General features: G+C 51.7%; 1 protein-coding gene across 1 annotated transcript; it reads left to right on the top strand.

Annotated features, from left to right (window-relative positions):
• Positions 1–402: 402 nt before the first annotated feature.
• Positions 403–21,567, top strand: FSST1_000646 (uncharacterized protein; the record flags this gene model as incomplete). Its single annotated transcript, XM_083232824.1, has 2 exons — positions 403–9,677; positions 9,714–21,567. 2 exons carry the CDS (start codon positions 403–405, stop codon positions 21,565–21,567), a joined length of 21,129 nt encoding a protein of 7,042 aa, XP_083090828.1.
• Positions 21,568–23,703: the final 2,136 nt, after the last annotated feature.

Below are 23,703 nucleotides of genomic sequence, written 5' to 3'. Positions count from 1 at the left end.
TCCTATTCAGGGCGACATTCTTCGGATCTGGCTCCACACAAGAAAGCTGGAAGCGATCTTCACAAAACTCCCCGCGAGCAACATGGGTCATAGCTTCATGACGACATTCCTGGCCTGTCTGGAGCGTTTTGGGAGTGCTTTTAGGGAATGTAGGCATGTGGGCGAGAACAGCCTATCGTGGAGACAGGCACTTGTAGACCATGGCAACTCTAATGGCGACGAAAACAGACAGGCCGATGGAAGAATGAGGCCAAAACGATGAGAACGTGCTAGATGATTGTGCCCATCTAAGGTTCATATAAATCATCATGTAGCCGCTGGAATTGATGTTGAAAGCCTCATACAGATTTCTTTTTACACCAAACTAACCTGCTAGTTACGTCTCTGTCGACGACTTACACGATGTGGTTGTCACGGGGGCTGTTAGCCTCAACACTCATTCTCGCCGTTAAGGCCCAAGATGGAATTGAAGATGCAGCCATGCGTATTGCAACTGGTTTCGCAGAGTCTCTTATTCAGCACGCAGTGAAAACACTGTCGGGAGACGCTGGAGGCGCTGGCGATACTGGCGATGCTGTAAACGCTGGAGATCAAGGAAATCAAGGGAACCAAGGCCAAGTATTCGATGCGACTCTGATTGATGCCGCCACCGTAACACACACCGTCGGTGGCCAACCCATAATCGAAACATATACACGTCCCGGGGGACAACTCTTCCCCGTTACACTCCTTCCACACCCTAGAATTACGATTGCACCAACAACCGACGACCCTTACGAGAGGATTATCCAAGCTTATACTGGCGGCGATGACGCTACCACGAACCAAGAAATCACAATCGCTGAACCAACAGGAACCAAACCCGGCACAGTTATCGTCGACGTTCCTGGTTCGGCATACTCGTCTTTCTCATCAGGTCAGGCTGGTGCCTTGACTATCCCACCCTCCAACGACCACCCTACAGCAACTATTATTTCAGCTTTGCCGAGCGGTGTTGGCATTACCGGTGAAGCCACAAGAACAATCCCTGCAGCAGGAGGTGCTTCTGCCACAGTTGTCATTCAGACACCATGGGAAGATGTACCACCAAGCACTCCTGGTGCTGGTGCTGATCTAGGAGGCGGTGCCGGCGGCGCCGGTGGTAATGCTGGTGGTAGCACGTCTGATGTTCTGGTAATTCAGACATACACTGGAACAGAATACATCACGCAAGCGAGAGTCACCACCATCACTGGATCGGGAGGTGATCAAGGTACGGTTGTTGTTCAAGTTCCTCCGGGTAACCAAAACCCCGGAGGCGCCGTTACGATCCCTCCCAGTGGGGATAGCCATTTCACAACCATTGTTAGGCAATACACTGGAGACACTCCCATTTCTACTCCCGTTACTCGACTTGTTCCTACCTCTGGAACTCAAGACGGAACCATTATCATTGAGACACCTGGTCCTTCGAGTCCAACTGGTAGCAGTGGAAATCAAGGTGGTAATTCGCCCGAAAACCAGCCCCAGGTTATCCCTCCAAACGGTGATAGCCCTTACTCTACTATCTTGAGACCTCATGCCGGCTCTGGTGAGATCACTGAGCCTGTGACTTATACTATTCCACCAAGTGGTACGAACCCCGGAACAGTCATCATCGAAACACCAGCTGTTCGTGTCGGACAATCAGTCATTACTCTTCCGTCCGATCCTGGCAGTGGATACATCACGATTGTCAGACAGCCTACTGGCACTGGCGTGATCACGGCCGCCACGACCATTACAGTCCCACCCAGTAATGGCCAGCCAGGAACTATCATTATTGAGACTCCTGCTCCTCAACCTGGAGGTGGTGAGATCACGATTCCTGCAGGTGTAGATGGCTCATTCGTCACTGTTATTCGAGGTCCGACTGGCACAAACGCTGTCAATACTCCTACCACAATCACTGTCAGTGGAGCACCAGGTCAACCAGGAACAGTCATTATCGAGACTCCTGTCGGATCCGGTGGTCAAACCACTCGAGCGCCTGATGACCCTTTTACTATTCCTCCTGGACCTGGAGGGCAGTACGTCACTGTCTTCAGACCACACAGCGGCGAACCCATCACTGTCCCCATCACACTCACCCAACCAGGCCAGAACGGTCAGCCAGGAACCATCATCATCGAGACGCCTGTTCCGACAACTCCTGCTCCTGGTAGTGGACCCATAACCATCCCTGCCGGCGACGGCGGCTCTTACGTGACTGTCTACAGACCTCACTCCGGCAGCCCCATTAGCCAGCCTACCACGATCACCATTCCACCTAGTGGAGGACAGCCTGGCACTATCATCGTGGAAACACCTTTCGATACGCCCAAGGGTCAAAATGCAGTTACTTCAAACGAACCAGGTGGTCAACAGATCACTATTCCTCCGAGTAAGAACAACCCTTACGTGACAATTTACCGACCTCATACTGGAGATCCCATTACTGTGCCCATCACCATTACTCAGTCTCCATCGAACGGTCAACCTGGAACCATCATTATTGAGACTCCAGCTTCTGAACCTCAGACCGTCACTGAAGTTGAGACAGCGCCAGGTGCGACAGTAACTGTTCAGCCTAACACACCCGGTGGATACACAACCATCTACCGACCGCACACTGGTGAACCGATTTCCGAGCCCATCACAGTCACCACTATTAGCGGTTCCAACGGCCAGCCAGGAACCGTTATTATTGAGACACAAGGTCCCATCACTATTACACCAACTGGAAGTGGAGGCACTGCAACCATTTACACACCTGGCACGGGTGTAAGCACAACGATCACAAAGACGGTTGTTTCGACTGCTCAAGGTGGCCAGTCAACTACTGTTGTCATTGTCGAAACTCCCCCAGTGAAAATCCAGCCCACTCAGTCCCAAGTTACGGGCTCTGACGGATTTGTTACAGTTACGGAGCAGTATTCTGGTACCAGTGTGATCACAGCCATTTTCACGACTACAGTCATCGCATCTGGAACCGGGCCTGGAACGGTTTTCATCGAGACTCCCCCACCGATTAAGTTCAATCCTACAACAAGTGCTCCAGAATCTACTGTCACCGGCAATGACAACTATGTCACGGTATTCAAGCCTTTCCCAGGCCCAGGTATCATCACTGCCCCTATCACTGTCACCGAGGCTACTCCTTCTGGTGGACAGCCCGGCACTGTCGTCATCCAGACCCCTGTTTCCGAGAACCCTACAACCCCACTTCCTCAGCCTAGTACGACACAGGGAACAGATGGGTATGTGACCGTCTACCTTCCATTCCCTGGTCCGGGTGTGATCACTCAGCCCTACACAAGGACCCAGGCTCCTTCAGGTGGCAACCCTGGAACGGTATTTATTACGACCCCTGCTCCGCAGCCTGCAACTACTACTCCTTTGCCTGAGCCAAGCACTACGAATGGGCCAGATGGTTATGTTACCGTCTTTCTTCCTTTCCCTGGCCCTGGTGTTATCACGCAGTCCTACACGCGAACACAGGCACCGTCAGGTGGAAGCCCCGGAACCGTGTTCATCACGACCCCAGCGCCTCTTCCTCAGACCACTGCCCAGCAGAACCTGCCAAGTACAACGTCAGGTGTAGATGGTTATGTGACAGTCTTCATCCCTTATCCGGGACCGGGCCAGATTACTGCGCCTATCACCAGCACCCAGCCACCTGCAAATGGCCAGCCTGGTACTGTCTTCATCACCACTCCCATACCCGCGTTTTCCACTCCCAAACAAGCGAATGGATTGACCAGCACGTCAACAGGCACAGATGGCTATGTGACAGTGTTTATCCCGTACCCAGGACCAGGTGCAATTACTGCCCCCATCACTAGTACACAAACTCCAGCAAATGGACAGCCCGGCACTGTCTTTATCACTACGCCCGCGCCTGTGCTGTCTACTCCTAAGCAAGCGAATGGATTAACCAGTACTTCGACCGGCACGGACGGCTACGTAACTGTCTTTGTTCCTTACCCGGGTCCTGGGTCCATCACTGCAGATATTACCAGCACTCAGCCACCTGCAAATGGACAGCCTGGAACCGTCTACATTACAACCCCTGTACCTGCGTTTTCTACTCCTAAGCAAGCGAATGGATTGACCAGCACCACAACTGGCACAGACAATTACGTTACTGTTTTCGTTCCTTACCCAGGCCCTGGGTCCATCACTGCAGATATTACCAGCACTCAGCCACCTGCAAATGGACAGCCTGGAACTGTTTACATTACAACTCCTGCACCTATCAGCACTCAGGATCAAAATGCCCCAAGCACATCCGCTGTAGATGATGGCTACGTGACAGTGTTCCTGCCTTTCCCAGGTCCAGGTACTATCACTGCTCCCATTACCAGCACTCAGCCTCCTTCGGGTGGTAATCCTGGAACTGTCTTTATTACAACACCTGCGCCGTTGACGTCTCAGCAGAGCGTTCCAAACACTGCACAGGGTGATGGAGGATATGTCACAGTTTTCCTACCATACACGGGCACTGGCGTCATCACTGCACCAATCACTAGCACGCAGGCGCCCTCTGGTGGTAATCCAGGCACTGTATTCATCACGACTCCAGCTTCCGGAACGGCGACGCAGTCGCAGACTCCGGCACTGACAACGGACAATTACATCACCATCCACACGCCTTTCCCTGGACCTGGTGTGATCACATCGCCTATCACTATTACCCAACCACCAGCCGATGGGCAACCCGGGACCGTCATTATCCAGACCCCGGCTCCAGTGAGCTCCAACGCCGATTCGTACGTAACAGTCTACAGACCTTACCCAGGTCCTGGTACTATCACCGCACCAATAACCTTGACCCAAGCTCCTGCAAATGGCCAACCTGGCACTGTATTCATCGAGACCCAGCCCACTAATGAGCCTACATCTTCGCCCACGAGTGGTGATTCTGCTTCTCCTATTACTATTCCACCTGCGCCAACTGGGTCATACGTTACTATCTACAGGCCGTACCCTGGCCCTGGGCAGATATCGTCTGCGGTTACATACACCCAAGCTCCTGTATCTGGGCAGCCCGGAACTGTCATCATCGAGACTCCTAACTCGGATGCACCTACTGCTACTCAGACTGGTCCAGTCACAGTTCCTACTGGTAACAACAACCCATATGTCACAGTGTATAGGCCATACCCTGGCCCAGGAAACATCGACCAACCTATTACTATCACATCTGTCACTGCCTCTGGTGACCAGCCAGGAACAATTGTTATCGAGACGCCTACTCCTGAAGTGAACACGAAGTTTGCTCCATCGCCTACAACCTCTTCTCCGGTCACGATCCCGGCTGATGGCAACAACTATGTGACTGTCTACAGGCCACACACTGGATCTCCGATCACAGCACCTATTACTGTCACTACTATTGCACCCACAGGAGGACAGCCAGGTACAGTGATCATCGAGACTCCAGGACCTGAGTCCCAGTCTTCAAGCACAGACAACCCGCCTGTGACCATTCCTCAAGGTCAAGATGGATATGTCACAGTTTATCAACCGTATCCTGGCCCGGGAACTATCACCGAGCCTGTCACTGTATCTACCATTGCGCCAAGCAATGGCCAACCAGGTACAGTGGTTATTCAAACTCCTGCGCCTGCAGCTTCGACTTCACCCACCAGTGAGCAAACCACCAGCGCTTCTGCCGTTACTATCCCTGCCGATAACGGTGGTTACGTGACTGTATACAGACCCTTCCCTGGGCCTGGAACTATCACTGCGCCTCGCACCGTTGGAACAGTTGCGCCAACTTCAGGTCTGCCCGGTACAGTCATCATCGAGACGCCTGCTCCTCAAGCCACCAATGATGAAAGCAGCTCAGCACCAGATGTCAGTTCAACTCAAGGCAATGATGGCTACGTTACCGTGTTCCGGCCTTACACTGGTACAAGCGTCATTGGAGGACCTATTACCGTCTCTACCATTCCTCCATCTAACGGGCAACCCGGAACCATCATCGTCGAGACACCTGTTGCACAGACTGCTGATTCAACAACTCAAACTGGCGATAATGCCCCTGTCACTATCCCAACCAGCCCCGAGAACACCTACCTGACGGTCTACAGACCTCACACAGGTGCTAATCTCATCACGGCCCCAGTCACTGTGACCACCATCGAGGGTGAAAATGGACAACCCGGAACCATCATCATCGAGACTCCTGTTACCCAGGCTCCTACATCGACAGATGACAGTGGAGCGCCTGTCACCATTCCCCCTGGTCCTGAAAACTCTTACCTGACGGTCTATCGACCTCATACAGGTACAGATTCTATCACGGCCCCCGTGACTGTAACAACTATTGAAGGTGTTAATGGTCAACCCGGCACTATCATTATTGAGACTCCTGTGCCAATGAGCCAGACTCCGATTTCGACCAGTGATGGTACAGGAGCTACTTCAACTGTCCCACCTGGTCCTGGTAGTTCATACGTAACTGTCTACCGACCCTATACTGGGACTGAGACTATCACGGCACCCATCACTAGCACTATTGAGGGCACAAATGGTCAGCCGGGGACCGTCATTATCGAGACTCCTACGCCGTCAACCCCAGACAACAATGCTCCTAGCACTGTTCCCGCTGGGCCTGGTAGCTCATACGTAACTGTATACAGACCTTACACAGGTACTGAGTCGATCACTGCACCTATCACTAGTACAATCGAGGGAACGAATGGTCAACCTGGCACTGTTGTTATTGAGACGCCCACGTTAGTGGGATCAGATGCGAATGCTCCCAGCACTGCCCCAGCCAGTCCTGGCAGTACATACATCACAGTGTACGAACCCTATCCTGGGCCAGGCAAGATTGACCAGCCTATCACGGTCACAACTGTCGAGCCTTCGAACGGTAACCCTGGCACTGTTCTTATTCAGACCCCGGGTATTGAGACTGGCGGCAAGGTCGTGGTTCCTCCAGTCACCGTTGATCCCGCACCTGGTGAACAATACACTACAGTTTACAGACCTCATACTGGCACCGGTGTCATAACTGCGCCTGTCACAATTACCACTATTGCGCCAGCAGGTGGCCAGCCAGGAACAGTCATCATTGAAACCCCAGAGCCAGAGACGCCCGGTCCTAACCCGACTGTTACTCTCACTCCTGGACCCAATGAGTCTTACGTGACGGTCTTCCAACCTCACACCGGCACTGATGTGATTACTGGCCCTGTTGTCATTACGACTATTGCCCCTACCAATGGTCAACCTGGTACTGTTATTATTGAAACTCCTGTCGCACCCGAGTCCTCTTCGACTCTTCTTCCTGCAGAGTCTGGCACCAGCGTTCCCCAAGCTGCTGCCACCTATGTTACGGTTTATCGCCCTCACACTGGAGCAGACAAGATCACCGCTCCTGTAACGATTACTACAATCAACCCGAGTGGTGATCAGCCTGGAACCGTCATAGTTGAGACTCCCGACCAAGATATGCCTCCTGTGACAACCTCTGCTGGCCCTGCTGCTTCTTATGTTACGGTCTATCAGCCTCATACTGGAACAGACAGGATCACCGCTCCCGTCACCATCACCACTATCGAGCCTGCAAACGGCGAACCTGGTACAGTCATTATTGAGACTCCGGGACAACAAGCGCCTCCTGTGACATCTACACCTGCTCTCGCTTCGCACGTTACCATTTCTAGGCCGTACACTGGAACAGGACAGATCACAGAACCGATCACGACGACTGTTCCTCCTCAAGGAGATCAACCTGGTACAGTTATCGTTGAGACCCCCGGCCAAAAGGCCTTCCAGACGTCTACCACTTCTCCACCGTCGTATGTAACGATTTCGAGGCCCTACACTGGTAACGATCAGATCACAGCCCCCATCGTCACTACTGTTTCTCCTCAGGGTGATCAGCCCGGCACAGTAATCTATGAAACCCAAGCTCCTTTTGTAACTGTCTACCGGCCGTACACTGGAACAGGACAGATTACTGGACCCGTTACCGTTTCAACAATTGCCCCGAACGGAGAACAGCCAGGCACAATCATCGTCGAGACGCCAGGAGCTGGCCCAGCAGTTACTACCACGCCTCCCGCGCCATCATACGTTACGGTCACTAATCCCTACACCGGAACAGAGATGCTCACTGAGCCCACCACTGTGACCACTGTCTCTCCTCAAGGCGATCAGCCTGGCACAGTCATTGTCGAGACTCAAGGTCCTTATGTGACCATTTCGACTCTGTATACTGGTGTTGGTACCATCACTGGCCCAGTTCCTCTTACTACGATCCCTCCTCAAGGCAACCAGCCCGGAACTGTTGTGATGGGAACGCTTGGATCCTATGTCACAATCACCACGCAATACACTGGCACGGAATTGATTTCTGGACCAAGGACCATCACCACTATTCCTCCTCAAGGAGACCAGCCAGGTACCGTGGTTGTTGAGACACCTCAGTCTTACGTCACTACCACGGTCCCATACACTGGTGTTGATCAGATCACGGCGCCCATCACTGCAACCACAATCCCTCCATCGGGAGACCTCCCTGGTACAGTGGTCATTCAAACTCAGGCTCCTTTTGCTACTGTTTATCGCCCTCATACTGGACCTGACAGGATCACGGCGCCAGTGACTGTGTCAACCATTGCCCCCAACGGTGACCAGCCCGGTACTATCATTGTTGAGACGCCTGGATCGGAGCCTCCCGTCACGACAACACCTCCTGCTCCTTCCTACACCACGATCTATGAGGAATACACTGGTACTAGTGACATGACTGAAGCCAGTGCAAGAACAACTATTCAACCCCAAGGCGATCAGCCTGGTACAGTTATCTTTGATACTCCTGGAGTTCGTGTTATTTCCACTACTGCTGCTCAGGCTTCTTACGTTACTGTCTATCAACCCCATACCGGTACGGACAGAATCACATCGCCTATCACAGTCACAACTATTGCCCCTCAGGACGGCCAGCCTGGTACTGTTGTCATTGAGACGCCTGGGTCTGAGCCTGCTGTTACATCGACACCTGCTCCTCAACCCTCCTACGTCACAGTCTACCGGCCGCACACTGGCCCTGATAGAATCACTGAGCCTATCACATTGACAACTGTTCCTCCCCAGGGCGACCAGCCCGGCACTGTTATTATCGAGACGCCCGGATCTGAACCTGTCATGACAACAGGTCCCGCTGCTCAGCCTTCTTACGTCACAGTCTACCAGCCTCACACAGGTCCAGATAGAATCACAGAGCCTGTCACTATCACAACTGTTGCCCCTCAGGGCGATCAGCCCGGCACTGTTATTATCGAGACACCTGGATCCGAACCTGCCATAACAACAAGTCCCGCCGCCCAGCCTTCTTACGTCACAGTTTATCAGCCTCACACAGGTCCAGATAGAATCACAGAGCCTGTCACTATCACAACTGTTGCCCCCCAGGGCGATCAGCCCGGCACTGTTATTGTCGAGACTCCAGGCTCAGAGCAAATCATCACTTCAGATCCTGCTGCAGAACCTTCTTACGTCACGATCTATCAGCCCCATACTGGACCCAACCAAATTACGGCCCCAATCACAGTTACAACCATCGAGCCTCAAGGAACTCAACCCGGCACCGTGATCATCGAGACACCTGGCTCTGCGCCAGCTCTCACCACAGGACCTCCACCAGCCCCTGAAACCTCGTATGTGACGGTTTATCGACCTCACACAGGCACAAGTCAAATTACAGCCCCTGTTACTGTCACAACAATCGAGCCTCAGGGTGGTCAACCTGGTACTGTCATCATCGAGACACCTGGCTCCCTACCACCCGTCACCTCAAGCCATGTTGCAGAACCTTCTTATGTGACTGTATTCAGACCTCCTACAGGCGTTGATTCTATTACTGCTCCAGCTACCGTTACGACTATCGAGCCACAAGGGGATCAACCTGGTACTGTCATCATTGAGACCCCTGGTTCTCAACCGCCTGTCACGTCAAGCCATATTGCAGAACCTTCTTATATGACTGTATTCAGACCTCATACAGGCGTTGATTCTATTACTGCCCCAGTCACCGTTACGACTATCGAGCCACAAGGGGATCAACCTGGCACTGTGATCGTTGAGACACCAGGATCAGGTGAGCCTGTTACTTCAGCTCCTGGTCGTTATACAACTATCTACGAGCCTCACACTGGTCCTGGTGAGTTCACTGGTGAGGTGACTCGAACTATCGCTCCTCCTGAAGGCGACCGACCTGGCACTGTTGTTATTGAAACATCAGGATCAGGCTCTACTGTGGCTTCTGGCCGTTACACCACTATTTACGAGCCTCATACTGGTCCTGGCGAATACACTGGCGAGGTCACCAAGACTATCGCTACCCCACAGGGTGACAGACCTGGCACGGTCGTTGTTGAAACTGCGGGATCAGGACCTACTACAGCCTCTGGTCATTACACAACTGTCTATGAACCCTACACAGGCACTGGCGAGTTCACTGGTGAGGTCACCCGAACTATCGCCCCTCCCCAGGGTGATCAACCCGGGACTGTTGTTATCGAAACACCGAGATCAGGAACTTCAGAAACTGGAACCTACACCACTATTTATGAGCCTCACACGGGTCCTGGTGAATTCACCGGCGAAGTCACCCGAACCGTTGCCACTCCTCACGATGGTCAACCCGGCACTATTGTCGTTGAAACATCAAGGTCGGGAACTGCGGCACCTGAAGTCTATACCACCGTGTACGAGCCTCACACAGGTCCTGGTGAGTTTACGGGTGAAGTTACTCGAACTATTGCCTCTCCTCATGATGGCCAGCCTGGTACTGTCGTTATTGAAACTCCCGGGCCACAAACAGCAAACAAGGGAGCCAACCCTCCTCTGACTGTCCCTGCTGGAGATGACAGTTATGTGACTGTTTTCAGACCGTACACAGGGACGCCTCAGATCACAGCACCCTCAACGGTGACTACCATCACTCCTTCCAATGGCCAACCTGGCACTGTCATTATCGAGACCCCAGTACCAGAAACTACAGCCAGCAGCGATATGCGCAATTCTCCCGTAACCATTTCTGCCGGCGATGACAAATATGTCACGGTCTTTAGGCCTCATACTGGTACCGATGTGATAACTGCTCCAGTCACTGTCACGACCATCGCTCCCTCTGGTGGACAGCCCGGTACAGTCATCATTGAGACCCCCGAGGCGATCACGGAAGCCGCAACCACTACGTCTGGTCCTGAAGATGTGTTTGTGACCATTTACAGACCTTACACCGGTACGGAACAAATTACGGCCCCGGTAACTGTCACAACAATTGCTCCGGTTTCTGGAACAGGCACCGTGATTATTGAGACACTCGCACCCCAAACTGCCAGTACTGTATATGTCACTATTTACAGGCCATACACTGGCACAGCACGAATCACGGAACCTACCACTGTCACAACCATTGCCCCGGTGTCTGGTACTGGAACGGTCATCGTCGAAACGCCCACTCCGGAATCTTCAGTCAACAGCGAGGCAGCAACTTCCTCTGCAATAACCATCCCGTCAAACGACGAGAACCGCAACGTGACCGTCATTAAACCCTACCCTGGCCCAGGGTCGGTCACAGCTCCCGTCACCAGATATGTTCCCCCTACCGCAGCGGGTGAGCCTGGAACTGTTATCATCGAAACCCCTGTCGAGGAGTCAACCACAGAAGCTCAGCCTCAGAGCCAGCCCACATCAGCTCCTGCCGTTACAATCCCACCTAGTAATGGAAGTCCCAATATTACAATTGTTCGCGAGTATCCTGGCCCAGGTGTCATTACTGCTCCTGTCACTTCCTACGAGCCACCAAAGACATCAGGACAACCAGGAACCGTCATTATAGAGACACCGGCTCCAACTTCCAACACCATGACAGGCCCCATCGAAACACTGTCTGGTCCAGCCGATACTGTGTCCTCAGATCCAGCCGGTCAGAATGTCACTTTCTACACTTTGGCACCGCCAGGTGTAAAGACCCCTATCACTAGCTACGCTCCACCGCAAACACCGGGGCAGACTGGCACTGTTTTCATCCAGACAGTTGCTTCTGAACCCGGAATGAGTGCCGGCAACGAAAGGAATGTGACCATTATGACTGATGGTTCAGCGTCACTTACGGCACCTTATACTCGATACCAACCTCCTGGAACTCCAGGAGATCCAGGAACTGTTATCATTGAAACTCCACCTGTAAGATCTGCTGAGACAACATCAGATTTAGCAGTTACTATCCCTGCCCATTCTGGTAGCCCCAATGTTACCGTGAGTAGAGGCGGTCCAGGCAAGGAGACTACTACGATCTACGTTCCTCCAACTGGTACTGAGCCAGGCACAATTATCATTGAGACACCTACTGAAGCAGCCACGACTCGGGAGGAGAAGACATCTGGGGATCAAACGACTAGCGAGCAGCCAGCTGTAACCCTTCCTCCTAGCTCCAACAGCCCCAATGTCACTGTCATCCGACCTTATCCTGGGCCTGGTTCAATTACAGAGCCTGTTACCAGATATGTTCCTCCTACCGCTTCTGGTGAGCCTGGGACGATCATCATTGAAACTCAATCCTCGGACAGTTCGGTCCCAACATCGGCGAACGCAGAGATTACTTTGCCTCCGAGTTCCCAAAGTCCCAACGTCACTGTGTTCAGGCCTTATCCTGGACCTGGCTCAATCACTGAGCCTGTTACCAGATATGTCCCTCCTACAGCTTCCGGAGAACCCGGCACTGTGATCATTGAGACACAGACCACTGACACATCTACTGAGCTCTCCATGACTTCCCATGAGACTCAGGCAACAAGTAGTGCTTCAGGAATCACCATTCCAGCGCACTCTGGAAGTCCCAACGCCACTGTCTTCCGCCCATACACTGGTCCCGGCACGATTGAGACCCCTATCACAAGCTACATTCCCCCTGTCAATTCTGGGGAACCAGGTACTGTTGTTATTGAGACGCCTGTTTCTCGTTCGGAAAGCTCTTCTGAACAAGAAGTAGGGTCCACTTCTGGTCCCGCCTCAATCGTAGCAGTGCTCACCACTGGCGACAACACCACACCTTTCTCGTCTGCTTCCAGCAACCCCGATGCCCTCACAATCACACCAACCGATACTCGTGAGGATGTAACTGTCATTGAGCCAAACACCAAGTTTCCGGGTGCTACGGAGAACGTCACCCAGATTGTACCTCCTTCAGGAACAGCTCCTGGAACGAAGATTATCTACACGCCCGTGAACACACCTGGCCAGTCGTCTGTGGGTACCGCCGATACGGACTCTTATGTTACAATAAGTGCAACAGTCACTATTCCGGGAGACCCCTCCACCCGAACCGGTGTCAATTCAAACGTTGGAAGTGATGCCGGTACTACAGGTGCAGAGACTAATGTCATTATCATCCCACCCAGTGGCACAGAGCCAGGAACTGTCGTTTCTCAGACCAGTGTTTATCTGGACCAGACTCTGGCTCCGCACGGGAATGTCACCATTACTCGAGCAGCGCCCGCTGGTGTTACCACTCCTTTCACTACCTACTCACCTCCTGCACAGTCGAGTGATTTGGGAACCGTCATCGTCGAGATTCCTGACTACAACATCACAACTACTAGAGCGGGCCCGTCTGGAGTCACAACAACTTTAACAACCTACTCGCCTCCAGCATCTGCAGGTGCCCCGGGAATGGTTATTGTCGAGACTCCTGATTATAACGTTACTGTTACCCGCCAAGCACCAGCATCCGTCACCAGCCTTCGAACAACTTATGCCCCTCCGGCCACATTAGGTGATCCTGGTACTGTTATAGTCGAAACACCTAACAACGACTACAATGTTACAATCACCCGTGGAGCATCTATTACGGCACCTTTTACTACCTATTCACCCCCTGGTTCTTCGGGTGATCCAGGTACAGTGATAGTTGAAACTCCCGACTACAATGTCACTGTCACAACACAGGCCCCCGATTCTATCACGAGTGTTCGCACCAAATATGCTCCTCCTGCCTCTTCTGGCGATCCGGGAACTGTAATTGTCGAAACACCCAACAATGCTTACAATGTCACTGTCACCAGAGCTGCCCCAGCCTCCATCACCAAGATGTATACAACCTACGCTCCTCCAGGCGCTCCAGGCGACCCAGGCACTGTATTTGTCGAGACACCTGATTACAATGTTACAGCCACTCGGGGTGCCTCAGTTACAGCGCCTTATACGACATACTCGCCGCCTGCTACACCCGGTGATCCAGGTACTATCATTGTTGAAACACCAGATTATAATGTAACAGTCACAACGGAGGCACCCAGAACCGTCACCACCTTGCGTTCGACATATGTTGCACCTGGAAAGTATGGAGACCCCGGTACTGTTATCATTGAGACGCCAATGGGTCCCTACAACGTAACCACCACGCGTGGTGCCTCGATCACAGCGCCATTCACAACGTACTCTCCACCAGGCTCCCCAGGTGATCCAGGAACTGTAATTGTTGAGACACCTGACTATAATGTCACAATTACACGGCAAGGACCCAAGACAGCCACCGCCGTATTCTCGACTTATTCACCACCTGAAAAGGCCGGTGATCCTGGCACAGTTATCGTTGAGACTCCTGCAGATGCCTATAACGTCACTACCACCAGAGGTGCCTCAACAATCACGACACCGTTCACAACATATTTGCGTCCGGGCGAGCCTGGCGATCCTGGCACCGTACTCGTTGAAACGCCTGATTACAATGTCACAATCACAAGACAAGCTCCCAAATCAGTAACATCGTTGGTCTCTATCTATTCGCCGCCCGGAAGCCCTGGTGATCCCGGCACAGTTATTATCGAGACACCAATGGGCCCATACAACATCACAACAACTCGAGGTGCTTCTTCGGTGATGGCCCCGGTTACAACTTACATGCCGCCAGGACAGGCAGGCGATCCCGGGACCGTTTTGGTCGAGACCCCAGAGTACAACGTCACAATCACCAGCCAGGCCACGGACTCTGTTTCGGATACTGTCACGAGGTATAACCCGCCAGCTTCTCCAGGTGACCCGGGAACCGTTGAAATTATCATGCCTAACCAGAAGGCTGCGTCAACTTCGCCAAACCCATCCATTACCGACGCACCTGGCCAGAATGTTACCGTCTATCGACCTGGCCCAAGGACGCTCACTGGACCTGTTACCTCTGACATCCCCCCTACCAGCCGTGGCGAAAACGGCACAGTTATTATCGAGACTCCTGGCCCTGCTACGCCTTTCAACATCACAACCACGCAGACAGTCAGCACCATCACTGCTATATACACAACCTACCTGCCAGCCGGTGCAGAAGAAGATCCAGGAACTATCCTCGTTGAGGTCCCTCCCTCGCGCAACGTGACAATCACCAAGGACGATGCTACTATCACAGCACCGTATACAACATACTCACCGCCAGGAACTGTTGGTGATCCAGGTACAGTCATCATTGGCATGCCTGCAGATCGCAACGTGTCCACTACGACTATCGTTAACACTCGAACTGCCCCTTATACAACATACATGCCACCAGCTAACCGTGGGGATCCCGGCACCGTCGTGGTTGAACTACCCCCTGATTCGAATGTTACGACAACGAAGACAGTCAGCGACAGAACTGCTGTTTATACCACCTACTCGGCACCTGCGAACAGAGGCGATCCCGGCACTATCATCATTGAGGTGCCTCCTGGGCGCAACGTGACAGTTACAGAAGTCGCCAGCACAATTACCTCTCCTTACACAAGCTACTCGTCACCCGCAAGGGAAGGTGATCCGGGTACAGTGTTCATCGGGCTACCCCCTGATTCTAATGTGACGATCACAACCGAAGTCCCAACCCGAACTGCCCCTTACACAACATACTCGCCACCGGCTAAACAAGGCGACCCTGGCACAGTTATCGTGGAGTTGCCCTCTGACAGGAATACAACGATCACGAAAGAGGTAGCTAGTCGCACTCAGCCATTTACCACCTACATATCCCCAGCTAGCAAGGGTGACCCGGGTACCGTCGTCGTGGAGATTCCACCTGACAGAAATGTGACTATCACAACAGAAGTCCCAACCCGCTCCAAGCCATACACTACATTTGCAACACCTGCAAACAAGGGAGATCCAGGCACCGTCATCGTGGAGATTCCACCTGACAGAAATGTCACTATTACGACTGAGGCTACCAGTCTCACTGCTCCATATACTAGTTACGCTTCGCCTGGAAGCAAGGGCGATCCGGGTACCGTCATTATTGGTATGCCACCAGACAGAAATGTCACTATCACAACCGAAGTCCCTACTCGCACTGCCCCCTATACGACATATTCTGCCCCAGGCGCACAAGGAGATCCAGGCACTGTTATTATCGAACTCCCCCCTGATCACAACGTCACCGTCACTACAGAGGTTACTGGCCGTACTGCTGCGTATACTACCTTTGCTTCGCCTGCCACCAAAGGTTACCCAGGCACGGTCATTATCGAATTACCTCCTGACCGCAATGTCACCACGACGGAACAGGTTCCCACACTGACCCAGGCTTATACTACTTATTCGCCTCCAGGAAGCCGTGGCGACCCAGGTACTGTAATTGTGCGACTTCCACCTGACAGGAATGTCACAAGGACGACAGTAGTCGATACACTCACTGCGGCTTCTACTGTCTATTCTGCACCAGCCAACAGAGGGGACCCAGGCACCATTATCATCGAAATGCCCCCGGACAGGAACGTCACCACAACTGAGGTCGTTGACAGTATTACTCGGGCCACTACAACTTATGCACCGCCTGCTCAACAAGGCGATCCCGGCACAGTCATTGTACAGGAACCCCCTGAGACAAACACAACTATTGTCGAAGTCGTTTCTACAATCACTCGTCCAGCTACAAGGTATGTAACCCCTGGTACCAAGGGTGATCCAGGCACCGTATATATCGACGTACCACCAAATCACAACGTTACCATCACTACAACGGTCAGCACAATCACTCGCCCAAGCACAACGTTTGCCCCTGCTGCAACGGAAGGTGATGCTGGCACGGTACTTATTGAGATGCCCCCTGAGTATAATGTTACGACAACCCAGACTGTGCAGACCATCAGCAGGCCTGTCACCCGCTACTCATCTCCCGCTGAGATCGGCGACCCTGGCACTGTATATCTCGATATGCCACCAGAGTACAACGTCACCGTCACTACAACAATTTACAGCATTACCCGTCAAAGCACAACATTTGCTGCAGGTGCAACGCAAGGAGATCCAGGCACCGTTATTGTTAAGATGCCCCCAGAGTACAATGTCACAACAACCCAGACTGTGCAAACAATCAGTCGACCAGTCACTCGCTATTCTAAGCCAGGTGAGATTGGGGATCCAGGCACGATTTATGTCGACCTCCCGCCGGAGTACAATGTTACTGTCACGACTACGGTCCCGACTATCACAAGGCAATCTACAACATTTGCTTCCGCTACACAGAGAGGCGACCCTGGTACAGTAATTATTGAGATGCCACCGGACACCAATATTACGACAACCCAAACGATCCAGACAATTACCAGACCAGTTACAAGGTACTCGAAACCAGGTGAAGTTGGTGATCCCGGCACAATCTACGTTGATTTGCCACCGGAGTACAATGTAACAAGAACCACGACTGTTCCTACAATAACGAGGCCTTCAACTACCTTTGTGCCAGCCGGTACACAGGGTGATGCCGGCACTGTTCTTGTCCAGATGCCGCCAGACACCAATGTTACAACAACTCAAACGGTCTCGACGATCAGCAGGCCCATTACTAGATATTCCACTCCTGGCACTGCTGGAGATCCTGGTACTGTGTACGTTGACCTTCCACCGGAATACAATGTCACCAGAACCACAACCGTTGCGACAATCTCACGAGCATCAACCACATTTGCCCCAGCTGATATGCAGGGTGACCCTGGCACTATTATCGTGCAACTCCCTCCAGCTCATAATGTCACGGTATCGTCTGTTAATCCTACCATCACCCGCCCTGCCACACGTTTTGCGACTCCAGCAACAGCAGGAGACCCTGGCACTGTCTTTATCGATCATCCGCCAGACTATAACGTGACCACCACTCAGACCGTGAGCACGATTAGCAGGGCTAGAACAACATATAGCCCTGCTGGTGAGGAAGGTGATCCGGGCACTATCCTGGTGCAGGTTCCCCCAGATTCCAATATCACTACCACGGAGACAGTCAGCTCTATTAGCAGAGTCAGGACCACATATAACCCAGCCGGCACGCAAGGCGATCCGAACACTGTTTTGGTCCAAGTGCCATTGGACTACAATGTCACGACTACACAGACTGATAATGACATTAGCCGTATTCGAACTACATATATTCCTGCTGCCACTCAAGGCGACCCTGGCACAGTCTTGGTACAGGTCCCCCCTGAGTACAATGTCACTACTACCGAGACGGTCAGCACAATCAGCCGAGTCAGAACTACATACAATCCAGCTGGTACACAAGGCGATCCGAACACTATACTTATCCAAGTTCCTATTGACTACAATGTCACTACTACCGAGACGGTCAGCACAATCAGCCGAGTCAGAACTACATACAATCCAGCTGGTACACAAGGCGATCCGAACACCGTACTTGTCCAAGTTCCCATTGACTATAATGTCACCACCACAGAGACTGTCAGCACAATCAGTCGAGCCAGAACTACATATAACCCAGCTGGTACACAAGGCGACCCGAACACCATACTTGTCCAAGTTCCTATTGACTACAATATCACAACAACCGAAACAGTCAGCACAATCACCCGGGTCAGGACTAAGTATAACCCAGGAGCGACTGAAGGTGACCCAGGAACTGTGCTTGTTCAAGTTCCACCTAGCGAATCTGCGGAGCCCACTGACGACACAACTGCCCAAGCGACCACAGCGCCTATTTCCACTAATCCCGATGGCAACGCAGAAACATCATTCCAGTCCCCTGGTGGGAAACTTGCATCCTCATCAGATCTCTTGAATAGTCCTTCTGCTACCTCGGTCGTGCAGCCAGCTCCTAGGTCCACGGTGACAACAACACAGACGGTCAGCACTATTACTCGTCCTACGACATTCCTACAGACTGCCACAGCTGCAGGTGACCCAGATACTGTTTATGTTCAGTACCCTCCTAAGTCTACAGTAACGACCACACAGACAGTCAGTACGATAACACGTGCTACTACCTTTTCGATGACTGCTATGGACCTAAGTGCTCCAGATACTGTTTATGTTCAGTACCCTCCTAGGTCTACGGTAACGACAACACAGACGGTCAGCACTATAACTCGACCTACGACATTCCTACAGACTGCCACAGCTGTAGGTAACCCAGACACTATTTATATTCAGTACCCTCCTAGGTCTACAGTAACGACCACACAGACAGTCAGCACGATAACACGTGCTACTACCTTTTCGATGACTGCTACGGACCCAAGTGCTCCAGATACTGTTTATATTCAGTACCCTCCTAGGTCTACGGTAACGACAACACAGACGGTCAGCACTATAACTCGACCTACGACATTCCTACAGACTGCCACAGCTGCAGGTTCCCCAGATACGGTCTTTATACAATACCCTCCTAGGTCTACAGTAACGACAACACAGACGATCAGCACTATAACTCGTGCCACAACATTCTCCATGGCTGCCGCAGACTCAAGTTCCCCAGATACGGTCTTTATACAATACCCTCCTAGGTCTACAGTAACGACAACACAGACAGGGGTTAGCTCGATTACTCGTGCCACAACATTATCTATGGCTGCCGCAGACTCAAGTTCCCCTGATACGGTCCTCATTCAGTACCCGCCTAGGTCTACAGTAACAACGACACAGACGGTTAGCACCATAACCCGTGCTACGACAACCTCAATGGCAGCTGCAGACCCGAATAGTCCCGACACAGTCCTTATTCAGTATCCTCCTAAGTCTACGGTGACAACAACACAAACAGGGGTTAGCTCCATTACCCGTGCTACTACGATTTCGATGACTGCAACGGATCCGAATAGTCCTAATACGGTGCTTATTCAGTACCCACCTAGGTCTACGATCACAACAACACAGACGGGAGTCAGCACCATAACCCGTGCTACCACAACCTCAATGGCAGCTGGAGACCCGAATAGTCCTGATACGGTTCTTATTCAGTATCCCCCTAAGTCAACGGTAACAACAACACAGACGGGAGTCAGCACTATTTCTCGTGCCACCACGGTCTCGATGACAGCCACAGACCCGAATAGTCCTGACACGGTCCTCATTCAATACCCTCCTAAGTCAACGGTGACAACAACACAGATAGGAGTCAGCACTATTACCCGGGCCACCACGGTCTCAATGACTGCAACGGACCCTAACAGTCCTAATACGGTCCTTATCCAGTACCCTCCTAAGTCCACAGTAACAACAACGCAGACAGGGGTCAGCTCAATCACCCGGGCCACCACAACTTCTATGACAGCCACGGACCCGGGTTCTCCTGACACAGTTCTCGTTCAGTACCCCCCTCCCTACAACGTCACAATCACCACGGCTGGTCCTACCACGCTAACTACCACATCAACTACGTACTCTCCACCCGCGAAGTCTGGTGATCCTGGTACTGTTATCGTTCAGCGACCACCCGTCACAGTCACTACAACTGATTCCACTGCTTACACCACCTACCACCCTCCTGGCGCCAGCGGCGATGCTGGCACTGTGGTCATTGCGACAACAACTAGGCCTGTTGCTCCGGCCTACACCAGTGCCGGTCCACAATTCAGTTGCGATGTTTATGGTTATCTCATGCAGAAGACAGCCCTTTACCGTGTTGAGATCAACACCGGTAAAACAACCCTCATCAAGAGTACTGTCGGAGGTGGTGGTTGGATCAACGGTATTGGTTACAACCGTTTCGACGACTACATCTACGGTATGTACATGGACAACTCCGGTACCCAACTCATTCGTATCGGCGGCGATGGTACTTCTACCTTGCTCCCCGCCCGTACCAGTGACCGCGCCGTCAACATGGGTGATATCGACAACCAAGGTCGCTTCTGGATCTCCAACAACGGAGGCGCATGGTGGGTTATCGATCTCATGCCTGGTTCAGCCAAGTATGGCCAGATCATCATGAGCGGTACTGCTACAACCTCCCTCAAGGCCGCCGATTGGGCCTTTGTCCCAGGAGGAGGCGACTTTATGTATTCCGTCATGTACAACAGTGATGGCTCAGCGTCCACTCTATGCCGTTTCAGTCGTACCTCATACACATGGCAGACAATGAAGTCATTCGGAGACATCACTGGCGACAACATCTGGGGAGCCCTCTACGCCGCTGCCGACGGTTCCCTCTACGGTTCAGAGAACTCCAGTGGAAACATTTACCAATTCCCCATCGCACCAACGATCGGCAACCCCAAGTTTGTCTCAACAGGCCCAGTATCCTCATGGAACGATGGTGCCAGGTGTATCGACAGTCAAAATCTCTCCAAGTAATAGGATATCGAATCTTGTTACTTTTTCTATGTATACCCACCACAGTCAGACGCTCCCTGTCTAAGACTAAAAGGAATTTTACCCTTACATCCTCCATTTTCCTATGTTCCCGACAGTCAAGCACTCTCGCGTCAAGAACACGAGTGTTATGGCACTGATTTCTTTTCCTATGTATAGCGACAGTCAGACTCTCGATGTATATAACTGAGAGGGTCTTGACCCTGAGTCCTTTCCTATGTCTGTATATCTTGTATGATTAGTTTGTTTCCATCGAGATTGTCATAAGGTTTTTTGTACAGAAATTGATCACATATGTTTTGTTTATTTCCACTCATTACCAAGTGACTCACGCCTTCTGTGTCCATTGCGTGCTGTGTTCCACCTCAAGTGAAGAGTCATGCCACATACAATCAATCCCTCTGCTTGCCTTCGCTGAGCTTAGTACTGTGCCTCGACCTTCCCTCTAAGACAATCACTGTACTCTTTAAAGACTCGTTGTATACCAGAAGGGCACAGATAGTTTCTACTGAACCAAGACTTCTCCGATATTGATCAGCCACTTTCTCTGTCGACGCATGTCACTTCCAACGCTGATGCGCGTCGTAGCTTTGGCTATCCATATGACTTGATGACAGGCACTGGGCAAACCAAGGAGTCTACGCCTACAGCCAGGCATTTCAAGGCCTACAACCGCCCCCGTGTCGCTTAACTCGTCTTGTCGACATTACATGACAGTTCATCCGGTATTCGCAAAGAGTTTGAACTAATATCTAGGAGATCAGCCAGCAAGCCCAAAATGCAGTTACTCCAATCTCACAATTTCCAGAAGCTCTCTAATTATTTAGAGTGTCGCTCAACCTCCTTTCCTGCCTTTTCTTTCTAGAATACAGATTGGCTGTGAAAATGAAAGCTGCCAAGGTCATATTTAGTTAGAGTAAAGCTAAAGAAGTCAGACTGACAAAAGGCATTCCCTCAAGACTGACATGACTTCACCTAGCATCTCTAAACGAACGAAGGGACGGTAAATCTGCAAGATTTCCATTAATAATTTGTGCCCCGTTACTTCTCAATGATAAATCTCTTTTCCGTCATTGAACATGTCTGTGTAGTTTCCACATAGAAGAGGTTTCATCAAGACTATCGACAGCTCGTTGAGGTCAGCGATATCTAGTATGGAAATCCCCCCAGGGAGTCCATGTATGATACTGGAAATGATGAGAATATGAGTTACCTCGGGCTTTAGAGCCCAGTTTAGACAGGATCTATAGTACTCTACATTTGTTCTAATAAATACGGACGTCTAGATCGTACTCCTTCATTTTTGGTATTCTACCATGCAAAGCTCGGGTTGAGTACCAGTGGTTTAGACACTCAGCGGAGAGAAGGTTTCGAGGAATCCTTTGTTGGGATATGTGGCATGTCCAATCTCAGCCGGACCAAGTCATGACTGGTTCTTTACTGTCCATTTCAAACCACACTTTGGACTATCCCGTGGTGTTCTGAAGACCAATACCTACCCTCGGTGTTACCTTTAGCTATCTGACGAGGCCCGCCGCGTTCAACATTGTGTCAAGCATGGATGACGATCAGACAATGCGTGCGTCTGGGATATTTCGTATTCCTATCAATAGAGCTATGAGTCACCGAGAAGATGCTGTCCGTGCTTTTCTCTCACCTTGTGCCGGTACATGACGAATGTTTTTCAAATACGGTGGTTTGTCACCATCTCGATAACGCAACCCGACAGCATGTCTCTCCCTGATAGGAGTAGATTCTGAACTTTCCCGTTGGAATTTGACAAGTGTCTCCATCTAGGGCGAGAAGTGTTGGCGCAAAAGATGTTGACTTGACTCTTATGCTTGTCTCTATCGGCCACGTAACGTTGCCAGTAGCGGCTGTATTATGCTCCCTGTCAAATCAGCAAGCTATCGCCTTACCAAATTGCTAGTTAGTTGCCTGAGATGCATCCACTTTAGTCCTACCATCAGCCGTTGTCGAAGGGTCCGTTCCCTAACCCGCCACAAGATTGGAATCGTCAACAGTATCTCGCTCTTGGGCAGGCAGGGGATGGTTGAAACTTGGGCTCCATATGGCATGGCGCAGGAAAGAAACGTCCGGTATCAATTGTGGAATGGT

This window comes from Fusarium sambucinum, chromosome IV, assembly GCF_050947815.1.
Source record: "Fusarium sambucinum isolate potato_lamoka chromosome IV, whole genome shotgun sequence".
NCBI lineage: Eukaryota > Fungi > Ascomycota > Sordariomycetes > Hypocreales > Nectriaceae > Fusarium > Fusarium sambucinum.
This window is presented reverse-complemented; position numbering and strand designations above follow the sequence as displayed.